Source organism: Stigmatopora argus, chromosome 22 (assembly GCF_051989625.1).
Source record: "Stigmatopora argus isolate UIUO_Sarg chromosome 22, RoL_Sarg_1.0, whole genome shotgun sequence".
In the NCBI taxonomy this organism is placed as follows: Eukaryota; Metazoa; Chordata; class Actinopteri; order Syngnathiformes; family Syngnathidae; genus Stigmatopora; species Stigmatopora argus.
Window position 1 is genome coordinate 11,807,228 of NC_135408.1, and position 13,262 is coordinate 11,820,489.

The window sequence follows — 13,262 nt, forward strand, 5'->3', positions numbered from 1 at the left end:
AATTGAAATGGAGGCAAAATTTCATTTTTTCCATGTCACTCTTCTCAAAAAGTCCACGGAAAAACACCAATAAGAGCGAGTAAGTAAGTCATTTCAAATATGCAACACCAAATCTTACACATACTGGTAGTACTTATTAAAGCATTTGGTGTCGAACCTGTCCGGGGATTCCAAATTTGAGGCATTTTGGGCATTCAGAATATCCAGGAATGAGGGATGAGACATTCTCCTACCACATAGTTACATTATTAATTTCAAATTTGTCCATTTGAATCCAAATCCATACGAAAAAAAGGACAAAACACATACACGCTATCACACAAAGATTCACGCGGACTCATCGGCTGCCACTGAAGGCATATTTATGGCAGCCCATGAGTTTAAAAGGCTTCATATTTTGGGCAAAAGAGGGCCGCAGACTGCTTCATTAACACACATATAAATTGTAATGTTAACGTGGCTACGAGTCTACTCTAGGCAATAAAAAGAATGTTTACAATACCTGTTTAGAGTGGGGATGTTCCCTCTGCAATCAAACAACATTGATTACTACGGGGTTAGTGGCAGGCAGGCATCAGGGAAGAGAGACAGTCAAGGAGTAGCGCTGTGTTTGTTCATCTCACCAATACTTTACTACCGACTGCTCAATATCCAAATAAATGTCAAAAGGTTGAGCACACAAGTGACTTCTTGACTGCTCCCTGTTGGACATGCATGACGAGATCTTTCCAGTGACTTTTGCTGAGCTTTTCTCTCAACAAAAGCCTCTGCTTTCACTTGGTTTTTACTCTTAGAAACACGCATGCCACGATGACGATGATGATTTCGTAACCATGACACGTAAGCATGCAGTACACACAAACATGTGGTATTCACGCAATCCAGAGCGACAACGGCGAGTCCGCCCAATCAATTTCAATCGAACGAGATTCAACGCCAGTTGAATTACAAATGAGACTTTCCATCCTCACTTTTGATGGAAAATCTCAAAAAACATAGAAGACTTCAAGATGTCGTTTTGGCATCAACCATCATGCAAAGATTTTGCATGCTATGTCATGTCTATTAAATGTTAGAATACCGTGCAAATCTACACATCTCACAAAATATCTACCCAAAGCAAAGCTAAAACGGATCCAAACTATAAAAGGTCAAAAAAACATCATATTTGACCAAACCAAAGTAAATCCTGCAACCTTGCTGTGCAAATTAAAAACAATTTAAGCAAATATAAGACAATCACACACTGATTCTGAGCGAAAAGCTTGTTGAAATGCTGAAGATGCAAATGAAAAGTGTATCTATGGCAACGGTGCCCTCTAGGAAGACGAGCTGACACAAGGTACTGCAACCAGTACAGCTTTGACGTTCATGTCAGTCAAATAAGCCATGAGAGTGATGGAATACACAATCCAAGCATGATAGATAAACATGAACAATGTTTACATTGCAACCACGTCCTTTTCCTACAAAACTATTTCAACCCCGATCGGTTAATAACGACGAAATCCATTCCGCCTCCATGTGACAAAACATTTCACTTCGTATAAAATGGAGCACCAAATATTCAAAAGAAGCAGGCAAATTTGTTTTAACATTGTATGCACTTAACTCTTCTATACAGTACATTTGACTCCGCACCACAACACAGTGAATGCGTAAAAATGACAACGTTTGGACCCTAACCACGAAATGTAGACGTTTGTTTTTGCTCTTGTGTGATACCTGTTCGGATGCGAGGTGGGAAGCATGAACTGGAACTCCACTATGCACGTGTTGTCCTTCAACTGCCGATGCTGCACGCTGTTCAGCTCGTACGCGATGTACGCTCGCCGCACGTAAACCTGGAGGTTGCGCATGTATAGATTATCAAGTCATCTCTAGTGGCTACAGTACATTTAAAGAACATTGAAATTGGACTGACTGCTAAGGTAAAATCATCTCACCTCCAGGGCGGCCATTCGGACAACCTGATTACTGTGGTAGAAGAAGTTGGGCAAAACGTCAAAGATGGAAGTTTCGGAAAGGATCAGTTTCTGGAAGGCAAACGCTCCGTGGTCAATAGATAGCAAAAAAAATCGCAAGGCAATGTGTAGGTGGCTCACCTGTAAGTTCTCAATGCAGAATTGGTGGCCGTACATATCAATGGCAGAGAGGAAGATGGACTCCACCTGGTTGTGGCGGAGCTCATAAGAGGGGAGGTGAGATGCAATCAACACCTGCGGGGAAGGAATTTGTCCATCCATGATTTCATAGCTCATTGAATTTTATGATCTTGGTACATTGGCTCTTCTATGTTCACACCGCGCTTCATATAAATGGGTATATTTCAACTCATTTGCTCGAAAACCTTTGCTGTCTTCTCAGAACTTCAAAAGCTTTTGCATTTTATTATTTATTATCAATTCAATAGAACTGGGCGACTAGTCAGGCGAATCAAAAACAACGTTCTCGCAAATGAGGCTTTTGATAAAATGTGCTCTTTTGTGCAATCAGTCGCTGAATGAAAATGATTTTTACGGTAACACCACCGAATGTTTTCATTGGCGTTGTTTCCGTGTGAAAAGACCAACCTGCCGTGCACGGAGCGCCACTTTGGCATTAGTTGTCTTGCTAAGTTGGGTGAATTCAGTCAACATAGCCATAAGTTCTTCCGTCAGCGTGGGGTCTCGGCCACACAATTGGTCCTCAAGACAAGAGAAGAACATCATTATGCTTAGATACACGTGCACGAGCGGACATACCCAGTCAAGTGACGTTCTATATTAACATATCAAATGGATAAAATATGATTATATAGGCAAACATATATTCCCAAAAGTCACCGTACAAAAGGACACTTACAATCAGCATCGTTACCAGCAGGTTCTTCTTGGTGACTTGGGCATGGGAGAAGATATAGTTGAGCACATTTGCCATGTCACCTTTGTTTTCTTCACGCAGGGCAAAAACACACTTGTCGTAGTGACCTAGCAAATGAGCAAAAATGTTTGTATTGTATCAAACAATACAGAAAACCTGTCGCCGTTGCGATTTTTCTTTTTTTTGTGAAAGAGCTCCACCTAACGGGACATTAAGGAATGAGATGGCTAAACGGGACTGCAATTTCTCACCATTCTGAAACTGGATCTCTACTTTCAGGTATTGTCTGAGCAAGTCAATCACCACTGCTTTCATGTAACCACGAATCCCACTGCGATACCTGTGAGAAAATCCAGAAGACTTGCTATCAACCTTTTTGTTTTGCATGGCAAACATGAAGTGGATGGCAAAAAAAACTGTTGGAGTCCAACTTTTTCTTCCACGCTGGCCAATGTAGACGAATGTGAGGGGAAAAGGAAGGCGGGGGGGGGGGACTCACTTTTGCACTAGCTGAACAATGCTTTGAGTGTTCATGAAGAAGACTTCTCTCTCAGACTTCTTGTTAAGAGTCGCGGCATGACTATCCAGAATATTTGCAATCTGCAAATGAGAAATGGGAGAATTTAAGTCAATCTCATCTACAGCCAAAAGTCTCACATAAAAAAAAGTCAAATAATATTCAGAATATTCATTTGGAAAAACATTACATAAAAAAGTGAAATAATAGTAGTAAGAATGTTCATTTGGAAAAACATCACATAAAAAAGTCAAATAATAGTAAGAATGTTCATTTGGAAAAACAACATATTTCTTCTATAATTGACTAGAAAAAGCAATTACTAGATCACCTTTTTATCATTTCATTGCAGGTGCACTTTGGATACATAGAACAATTATGTTGAAATGAAAACAAAATCCCACTATTTTTAATCACTGGAAAAAAAAATTTCACCCATTTGCTACGTTTGCTGTGTACTATCACATCCATATATAATCCAATAAAATCGTATATATACACATGGTCATGTTATCATGGCCCTCTCTTGTACCAGTTTGCTGTCAAGGAACCTTACTGCCATCTTGTGGCATAACTACAAACTATTTATGCCCTCAGTGATTGTAGTGTTCCCTTTGCTGATTTTCTTTCCTAATAAAATGCTTCATGCCTCACAGATGAAAGGACTCGTTGCTAAAAAAAATTCTGGATCAGGGCCCATGAGTTAACCTTTGAAGGAATTCAAAGCTTTGGTCGAGCGTAAAATGCAATATGGATGGATCACCTGCTGACTGGGGAACTGGCAGAGCACCGAGGTGATGTTGCTTGCATACTGGGCCATCTCCTTCTTGATGGCTTTCTCCACAGCTGGCGGGATGCGACCTGAGACGCTGGTCATGATGTCCTGAAGCTCCAGCAGTGGCAGCGAGGGGTCGCGCATGGTCTTCATCAGCCTTTCCACCCACTCTTTCAACTATAAAAAGCCAGGCGTTGGAGAAGGAGCTCCGCGAGAACGTCGCCCGGCCACCATCTCACCTTGGTGCCGAAGAAAGGCTCGGGGAGACAGTAGCCGCTCATGACGTGAACCAAGTGGTCCAACGTGTTGTGGAAAACTCGGTGTAGTTTCTCGCCGCGCAGGGCAACAGCCTGGGTAGACGGCAAGATTCCCGTATGCAGCTCTGCCTGGAAAGCACGTTCAAATTCATTTCAGGACGTGATGGTCAATCACCACGGTGCTGACATTGCGGGGAAAAGAAAAAAAAACTGGTGTACCTGTTGCACTCGGGAGGGGTCGTCCAGTTGAAGTTTGGCGATGACACAACCAGGCTCCAGCGAGGCTCCAGCTCTCTTGACATAATGAATACAACCGGACTCCGTAGCTGTGAGCGTCATGACCATCTTCATCACCTGTAAATGGACAGCCATCCCCTCAAGAAATGCATATTCCACACTCCGTACGCAACAAGGAGCTACCTCTATTTCGGCATAACACTGTCCAGAAAACACGTGACCGCCATCTTCCACCGTGTATTGCATGATTTTTCCCGCCGAGGGCGATCGCAGGAGCGACGGGTCGTTTTCCTTTTCGAAAACGCAAGTCCTGTTCCCAATCGTGATGCGATACCTGAAAATATCCTCGGTTACCATCACAAAGGTGAGCCATGAATTGTCATTTGTGTGCCCACTTTAAATCTCATTGTACTTGTACAAAGACAATAAAAGGCGTTCAATTCAATCCAATATGGACCTCACCTGTCTACCTCCTCTTTCATGTAGGTAGTGTAGCTGCTACCGTCATAGGACAGTAGCAAGCCTCCATCACTGAGCCGGTGGACGTCCACTTCCACGGTGGAGTTGTTCATGATGAGCACGTAAGAGTTGGGAGACTGGCGAGTCACGGTTAGGACGTACTTAATTCCTTCGTAGATAAGTTCGACGTCCACCGTGTTGAGAAGTGTGTGTGCTGGCAGCACCTGGCCCCTGTGTCAACATGTCAACAAAAATCTAAGTGTTTACTAGCACTCTAAATTTGCACCCAAATCTAAGAGAAAATGAACTGCCATTGACGGCAAAGGACATCCAATCCACCTCCACTGGCGAATTGGATTGAAAGTCCATCGCCGTTCTATGCGGGTTCTTCTTTTACTACTACATACTATGTGAATAATGTAAATATTGCCAATAATATTACAAATGAGACCCAATCAGCGCCACAAAAAGAGCATCTACCTATGTGCAGCATTTTATAGCAAAATATTAGTTGACCTTATGATGCATGTAGCTGTTCAAATGGACACATTTCAATTGGGGAAATTCTCTAGTCCAGGGGTAGGGAACCTATGGCTCGGGAGCCACATGTGGCTCTTTCGATGGGTGCATCTTGGCTAACCTGTGAGCTAAAATATGGAACCCGCTGGTGAAAGAACTGAGATACTACGTCCAGTGCTGCTTTAGTCTTCTTTTTTTTGCATTAGACTCTGCTAGAATGCATACTCATTGATTAGCAACTGCATAAGAATGTTGTCAAAAGTATTCTTTTTTTTCCACTTTAAAAGTGGTGAAATTACTCAAATAAAAGACACCCATTTACATGTATTTTGACTTTTAAATTGGGAGTATGGCTCTCAAGGAATAACATTAGAAAATATGAATTGTTTATGGCTCTCTTCGTCAAAAAGGTTCCCGACCCCTGCTCTAGTCCCTATCGGAATGACTGAAATTTGGAACAATTTTCAAAGTAAAAGAGACAAATGCAAAATGACCTTTCCAGAGAATGCAGGAAAATGGACACACTGTTCCTTAGATTAACATCGGCCACATGAAGCGCTCCACTCACCAGTCCGAGCATTGTGTCGGGGCGCTCAGCCTAAAAGCGACAAATACTTGAAGAGAGGCAGGGCGGCAAAATGATCACGTGGATCGCGGGGTTAATGAGACACAATCCTTGCCCTCTCCAAAACTTAACATCATTGAATTGTTGCGGCTAGCGACTGCAAAGCGTCTGTGTGACGCAGGAGCATCTCTACACACCTGCATCTTCTCCGAGATGAGCCTATCAAGCCAGCCCGTGTCAATGCTATTGTGTTGAAAGCTCTCCGTTTCCAGTAGCTTGATGAGGTATTCCACCGTGGTTCTGAAGTCTCCCCTGATGGACAACTCCTTCAAAGCTACAACCATGTTACTAGGAAGAAGAAAAAAAGATCCCAAAATGTGGACAGCATAAGTATTGTTTGCAAAAGCCATTTGGAAATACAGTTGGTAATATCCAATCCACTTACGAGATGGCTTCTTCGCGATTCTCTCCCCAAGAAAAACAGTGTCCAAATTGGGAGTCAGCAAACTCGTGAAGTCCACCAGCAGCCGCGACACTGAAGTAGCCCCACACGTTCTTATTGCTGCGAAAGTTCAGCTCCTGAACTGTACCCGAGCTCGGCTTGAACCCCTACGATCGAACAAAATTGCCTTTAAAAACAATCGGCCAAGGAATGTGGAGAGAAACGTGGTCAAATCGGCATCCAGGTGTGGAAGAAGCATACCTCGTCTGGATTTTCACTGGTGATGCGAGCCGCAATGACGTGTCCACGTGGGGAGGCGACTGTCGACAGACCCTCGAAATCGATGCGAGAGTCTCCCCAGGGCTGCGTGCCGTAAAGCATTCGGATGTCTTTGATTCGGTAAAGGGGGATGCCCATTGCGATCTGAAAAAAAAAATAAGTGCAATGTGTCCAGAGGAGAAAGGGTATTTATTTCATTATCCTATTTTCCCCAGTAATTATGTCACGTTGTTTAAGGTATACTGGAGTAATCGATATAACTGTCAATGTGTTACGCTAACAGACACCTAATTAGCCTGTTAGTCTCCATTTTATCGTTATGGCTGATCAACTAAATGTCACCCCAAAATTGTGACTTGTGTTTTTTCGTCCTGTTCATTGTCTATATTTCGGCTGGTGCAAAGTAACGACGTATTCTACTTTTATAACATTATTGGCCTCCGTACACAACCGGCATAGACTACCGACGACGCACGCTTAACCAATTTTGGTTTATTGGCAAATCTCATTTAATCAGTCTAAGCTACTTGCTGTTTTTTTTCTCCCAAAATGAAGGTGGCTCCAACAGTGATGTGCAATCATCTGAAAAAATGCAAGACTGCCCTTCAGCTTGAGTGGCGCTGACCTAAATACACGCACAATCCACGCATCACGTGACCAATTGCCGCTCCAACTACCGCATCGGCAACAACGACGTCGCTCTCCGGCCGTTGGTTGCCATGGAGACGGGGGCCTCGACTAGCGCCGGGCATTGGAGGCGCTCGAGCGTGAATTTGATCAGAGACGGCCCAAAAATTTGGGCTGTCGTACCATGCGTCTGATTTTCGAGGCGTTACTCACTTGCAGTTGGGCAGCCGGCAAATTGACGTCGGCCACCATTTCAGTGCAGGGATGTTCCACCTGCAGTCGAGGGTTGAGCTCCAGAAAGTAGAAGCTGCCGTCTTGACTATAGAGGTATTCCACTGTTCCCGCACTGACGTAGCCCACCATTTTGGCCAGCTTCACAGCGCACTGGATAGGGGGTAAAAATAATAATAATTTAAAAATCTGCTTTAACTTGGTGGTGAATGTTTCTAAAAAAAAAAAAAAAAATCAAATATTTGAGCAGCAGAATACATTTTCCCCATTGTGCTAGCCATTAGCAATCTAGCTTTTTTTGTTTTTGTTTGAAGTCACGTGCTTAATTATGGCGTTTCACACCTTTTCCATATCCTCAAAGACATCCGATGTGGCAATGGTAGCGGGGGCCTCCTCTATGATTTTCTGATGACGGCGCTGCACCGAGCAGTCTCTGCCGAACAAGGAAATGGCATTGCCGTACTGATCTGCCAAGATCTGGACCTCCAAGTGACGGGCGTGCTTGGCCAGCTGCATCACAAACACGGGAGAACCGGGAACTTCGGCCTGCACCTGGAGTGCAAATTGGAAAACGCTCATTTATTTCCATGTCAACTTTACCACCGCTCTTCATTTCAATTCACTTGTCTGAACAGGTTGGGGAAATCGTCAGCGCAATTGACTTTCCGGATGCCTTTGCCGCCCCCTCCTCCCGAGGCCTTCACCATGACGGGGTACCCGACCTTCTCGGAAGCCTGTCGGCAGAAAAAAGATCAAACTTGTGGCGTAGACGCCACACGGGGCGATACGTAGAGGCTCGGAATGTGGAAGGCGCTTACTTTTAAGCCGCCGTCTACGTGGTGGATGCAGCCGCGCTCGTACACGTCGTGGGGAACGTTTATGATTCGTTTCTTTTGATTGACTTCGGACCATTCCACACTCAGGCCTGGAAGAGACAAAAAGGGGAGAAGATTAGGAGTATAGGAATCCAGCTATATATAGACTTGGAGCAAGGGTGTCAAACTCGGGTTGGGCCGGTCCATTTTAGGTATAATATTTAACAAAAAAAATGAATCAAAATCCCCAAATATTCAGTTTTTATAGATAGAAAACAATGTTTATTTGAGCTTTTTTTCCTCAGTAAGGGAGAAGGTCTTTTAATCATTTGTTTTTAATTTCAAAAGGAAATTATGGATTTAAAAAGGGTAAAATCCGGAAATATAATATACAATTTACTTTCTCGGGCTGCACAAAATGTTGCGGCGGGCCAGATTTGGCCCCCAGGCCGCCACTTTGACACCTGTGACTCAGAGCATGTGGGAGCAAACTATTCCACAGCAGTGGGTGCGGGGGTGCCAACCTTTCCACAACTCTGGTATGTTACAAGTGCAATCAGTGGATTGCAGTCAGGTGCTTCTTGTTTCAGCCCAACCCCCGTTGCTTCAACGGTCTGTGCTGGAACTCTTGGAAAAAAACCCTGCTGCCCTACACCGGCCTTTGAGGACCTGTTTGCTCACCCCTGACTTAGAGGGTAAAAAAATATTTTAAAACAGAAAGTTGGCACTCATGATTTACTTTTTCGGGCCGCACAGAATGATGCAGTGGGCCAGATTTGGCCCCCGGGCCGCCACTTTGACACCTGTGTCTTAGAGCATGGGTGAGCAAACTATTCGACAAAGAGGATAGCAGTGGGTGCGGGGGTGCCAACCTCTAAAGAAGAAACCTTTGCAACACTATGGTATGGTACAAGTGCAATCAGTGGATTGCAGTCAGGTGCTTCTTGTTTCAGCCCAACCCCCGTTACTTCAACGGTGTGTGCTGGAACTCTTGGAATAAAAACCTGCCCCCACAGCGGCCTTTAAGGACACACCCCTGACTTTTTTTGGCCGCACAAAATGATGCAGTGGGCCAGATTTGGCCCCTGGGCACCACTTTGACACCCATGACCGCCATTGGTTCAAGTGTCAGAGCTGGATCCCTTGGAAGGAAAACCTGCCCTTGAGGACCGGTTTGCCCACCCGTGACTTATAGGGTAAAAAAATAAAATACAAAACAAAAAGAAAAAAAAACATAAATAATAAATAAAATAAATAACAAAATCATAATGAATTTTTTTTTTTTTTTAAATAATAATAATCATAAAAAAATAAAAATAATTGATTCTGTAGGAAATGATTACTAGGAGAGTTACCTGTTCCGCTCCATGGCAAGGTGGGGATTCCAGCCGTCTGAGCCACAATAGAGGAAGCAATTTTGTCCCCTAGTGCCCACATTGCCTGACTTGGAGGACCTGAGGAGTCGGAAAACAAATCATTCATTTCAAGACTGGAAGCTCAGACATTAATTATTTATTTTTTGGCCAGAAAACATACCCATGAAAGCAATGCCGTGCTTATGGAGCAGCTCGGGAAGTTTGGGGTTCTCTGAAGCGTGACCCCATCCAGCCCACACGGCCTGTTAGATCGCAAAGCAGGAATTAGCTACTTCATCCCAATACGGTGCAGAGGAAAAAGGGGCGTTACCTGCACAGGTATTCGTTTAGCGATGTCCAAAATGAGTTCCACATTGGCATAGTTGTTATTGTTAGTCCCTCCTGGCACAGGCACGTAATGATCTGCCATTTTGATGTATTCTGAAGAGCGAGGAAACAAACATGTCACGTTTCCATGAGATTTCAACAGATGTTAAATTCATGCATGGTTACCAGCATTGGCCTTCAGGTCCTCCGGGGTCACCATCACCACAAAGCGGATTGCCCGTTCGTTCCGAAACATCTCGTAAGCCCAGCGGCGAATGGAGCGCATGCACTTGACGGCGGCGATTCCATTGTTAGCGATAAGCACCTGAAAAAGCAAAAGAGAACAGAAGTAGTCCAAACATGCCACACGATTAAAGGGCAAAAGATTAGAAGAGAGGCCAAGGGAGGTTTACCTTTTCAATGACCTTGTTTCCACCAAAACGTGTAACAAACTCAGCAGGAGACGCCACGGTGAAGTCCCTCTGCAGATCAATGCGCCGGCGATCGCGGTTTTGCTTCATCAAGTGCAGCCCGGACATGCTCGGCCTGTTTTAAGAAGCGCATGACAAAGAAAAAACTCAGTTCTTATTTTTTTTAAGACTTGGATTTTGCACCCGTGCACCGTTGGCCGCTAGTTTCAGTGCCGTTGACAGCGATAGGCGTCCAATTCATTTTGCATGAATGTTTATGGTGGTCAATGGCACTGAGTGAGTTAACAGGCAAACCTGGCAAGCTCTTGAGCTCAAGCTCCTCCCAGTGGGAGGGCAATCGGGGTGAGCCGAGGGAGTGCCAATGCCAGAGTTCGCTTGTTTGGCTGGTTTTTGTGGCCTGATGTTTTTTTTGCATCATTGCAACACGAGTGAATAGACACTTTTGCTGGATAGAGACTGGGATTGAACTCCATCTATGGGGCAAAAGGTTACAATTATTCAGGCCGGTGAACGTTTTAACTGTGGGAGAGGGCAAAAACAAGTTGGATTTTCTTTAACCGTCCTCCAGAAGGCAAAACGGAGCATTTAAAGCAGATTTGCACTCTATGCTTGGATGACATAACAGCTTTGATCAAAAGCCACCTGAAGCTTAAAGGCCACATTATTTATCAAACTGTGAATACCACCATTGACGAGGCAGATGGGACATTCATAAATATGTTTTGCTCATGCCCTAGGGCAACAGAGAGGAGCTCTTTTCAGCAGCGACGAGCCAGTGAAACCACATTTTTCACACGTGTTGCAAAAGAGGCAAGCCATACACGTGAAACTTCGAGTGGGCCTCAAAGTCTGACACAAGTGTTACATTGGAAGCTTCATTTTGCGTATTACAAGGGAACATAAACTGACAAAATGATTCTGCTTAGTGTGTAATTACGAAATGTTAGGAATTTGAGAAATGAGGGCTTAGTTTGAAATGATACCTTCAAAAATGTATAGGTAAAATATGCACTGACTTCAATATATTTACTGTTTTTTCATCATAATAATGATCTGCCATTTGAGAATCAATTCAGTTCCAGAATTTGTACTGGACGTCCATCTTTTCCAATGGAAGCCATGAAATAAACCGCACAGACCCCAAAAAGGGACCATTAATTACAATCAATCACCTCAGATTGTGCGCAGAGCCATCAGCGTTCTCGTAGCTAACGTCATTAGTGCTATCGGAGCTCCCAGACGACGGCGACAAGGATCGTCCCTCTTTGTCCCCCGTCTGCGCGTCCAGCTTCCCTTGGACTTCATCTTCTGAGTTCTCCTCGGAAACCGATCCCACGATGAAGTGGGAATGTGCCACCGCTAAAGACGGGTGCTTCTTGGCGCCATCTTGCTGCTGTGCCATGCCTGGGTGATGCACGCAGGCTGCAACCACTGGAAGGATGGAAGCAACAAGCAGTCAGTGTGCAAACAAGCATTGTTGCTAAACTAGCTTGCTTGAAACTAGAGGACAGTATTGAAATAGTTGTTGCAAGATCATAACCCATAAATGTGGCCAGTCTCATTTTTTTAGCATGGCAAGGCTTGAATGAGAACATGGAGTGAACTTGATTTTCATATCTGACTACACTGATGGATTGAGTTTAGCTTGTAAAATATATGAAAGCTAAAAGAAGTCTCAACCTATCAAAGTCGCCCCAAAATAAAAACTTTTTTTTAAAGTGATCTGAATTCACATCCAGTCCAACTGGTCACACTTGCCTATGATCATCTAATCCCCCCCATCACTCCCCCCTTCAGCAAGTGGACCATTGCTGCTCCAACTTAAGTGATGACCCTTGTTTAACTACCAACTACAGTGACTGAAAGGACCAGAAAAACAAGCATAGCAGTGCGATCAGTTCAAAAACCGAGAAGGCTAAGTCAAATCGGCCAAAATGTCAACTCTGAGTAACTACTACGGATTTTAGCACCTTATTTATAAACACTTGCTAGCCAGGAGACTAAAGATCACGGATACAGTCTCCGATCTAAATGTACTAGTATTCTTCTGGGCGCATTAGATGATGGAAGGTCCGATTAGGCGTCTTGTACCTACGTCAAGTCAACTCACCGGTGGAGAGAAACCGGCACGCAATCCTGAAGAAGTGAGTCGAGTTGAAGATCTAAATGAATTAGCGGCGTCTCGGAGACATGTCTGCTTTCACATCACATCATGATGAGGTCACACTTGTCCGACCGGAGGCTTTAACGAGCAGAGTGTGGGGTGATGTGACGATCCACGAGCAGGTTACTTTTGTGCATTCCCCTCTGACCTCCACTTCCGACATAGAAACACGCCAGATACAAACCACTCCGCCTTTAAAATGGCGATCAGAAGGGCGCTTTAGTTTCTCCTCATGATAATAAAAGCATAATGGCGTTTTGATACTATCCTATGTATCGATCGGTACCATCTTTATCATTTGGTGGCATTTGAGATTGTTGTAATGGAGATGAATTAATGAACAACGGGTCTAGTTATCGTAGATCTAGAGTTCTAGACGAAGGTGTCAGGCTGATGACCA

The 13,262-nt window shown here is 44.1% G+C and overlaps 1 protein-coding gene across 10 annotated transcripts in view; it reads right to left on the reverse strand.

The window, feature by feature from the left end:
- The window catches only part of acaca (acetyl-CoA carboxylase alpha), a 40,317-nt gene extending 27,154 nt beyond the window's left edge, over positions 1 to 13,163 (reverse strand). For 4 of the 10 annotated variants that reach the window (XM_077591655.1, XM_077591653.1, XM_077591651.1 and 1 more), the window contains exons 1-28: positions 12,809 to 13,161; positions 11,871 to 12,129; positions 10,681 to 10,813; positions 10,454 to 10,592; positions 10,272 to 10,381; positions 10,122 to 10,203; positions 9,941 to 10,039; positions 8,589 to 8,695; positions 8,394 to 8,504; positions 8,113 to 8,322; positions 7,753 to 7,923; positions 6,895 to 7,056; positions 6,637 to 6,800; positions 6,389 to 6,539; positions 6,121 to 6,224; positions 5,111 to 5,338; positions 4,832 to 4,982; positions 4,631 to 4,765; positions 4,394 to 4,540; positions 4,143 to 4,331; positions 3,362 to 3,462; positions 3,114 to 3,202; positions 2,845 to 2,969; positions 2,574 to 2,687; positions 2,106 to 2,219; positions 1,947 to 2,036; positions 1,726 to 1,844; positions 503 to 526 (exon numbers count right to left, since the gene is read on the reverse strand). In XM_077591655.1, coding sequence (XP_077447781.1) covers positions 503 to 526; positions 1,726 to 1,844; positions 1,947 to 2,036; positions 2,106 to 2,219; positions 2,574 to 2,687; positions 2,845 to 2,969; positions 3,114 to 3,202; positions 3,362 to 3,462; positions 4,143 to 4,331; positions 4,394 to 4,540; positions 4,631 to 4,765; positions 4,832 to 4,982; positions 5,111 to 5,338; positions 6,121 to 6,224; positions 6,389 to 6,539; positions 6,637 to 6,800; positions 6,895 to 7,056; positions 7,753 to 7,923; positions 8,113 to 8,322; positions 8,394 to 8,504; positions 8,589 to 8,695; positions 9,941 to 10,039; positions 10,122 to 10,203; positions 10,272 to 10,381; positions 10,454 to 10,592; positions 10,681 to 10,813; positions 11,871 to 12,100 — 3,599 coding nt within the window. In that variant the 5' untranslated portion in view covers positions 12,101 to 12,129; positions 12,809 to 13,161. Of the gene's footprint in view, positions 1 to 157; positions 230 to 502; positions 527 to 1,725; positions 1,845 to 1,946; positions 2,037 to 2,105; positions 2,220 to 2,573; positions 2,688 to 2,844; positions 2,970 to 3,113; positions 3,203 to 3,361; positions 3,463 to 4,142; positions 4,332 to 4,393; positions 4,541 to 4,630; positions 4,766 to 4,831; positions 4,983 to 5,110; positions 5,339 to 6,120; positions 6,225 to 6,388; positions 6,540 to 6,636; positions 6,801 to 6,894; positions 7,057 to 7,752; positions 7,924 to 8,112; positions 8,323 to 8,393; positions 8,505 to 8,588; positions 8,696 to 9,940; positions 10,040 to 10,121; positions 10,204 to 10,271; positions 10,382 to 10,453; positions 10,593 to 10,680; positions 10,814 to 11,870; positions 12,130 to 12,808 lie in introns of all 10 variants that reach the window. The other 6 variants (XM_077591648.1, XM_077591646.1, XM_077591654.1 and 3 more) reach the window with 4 other exon arrangements.
- Positions 13,164 to 13,262: the final 99 nt, after the last annotated feature.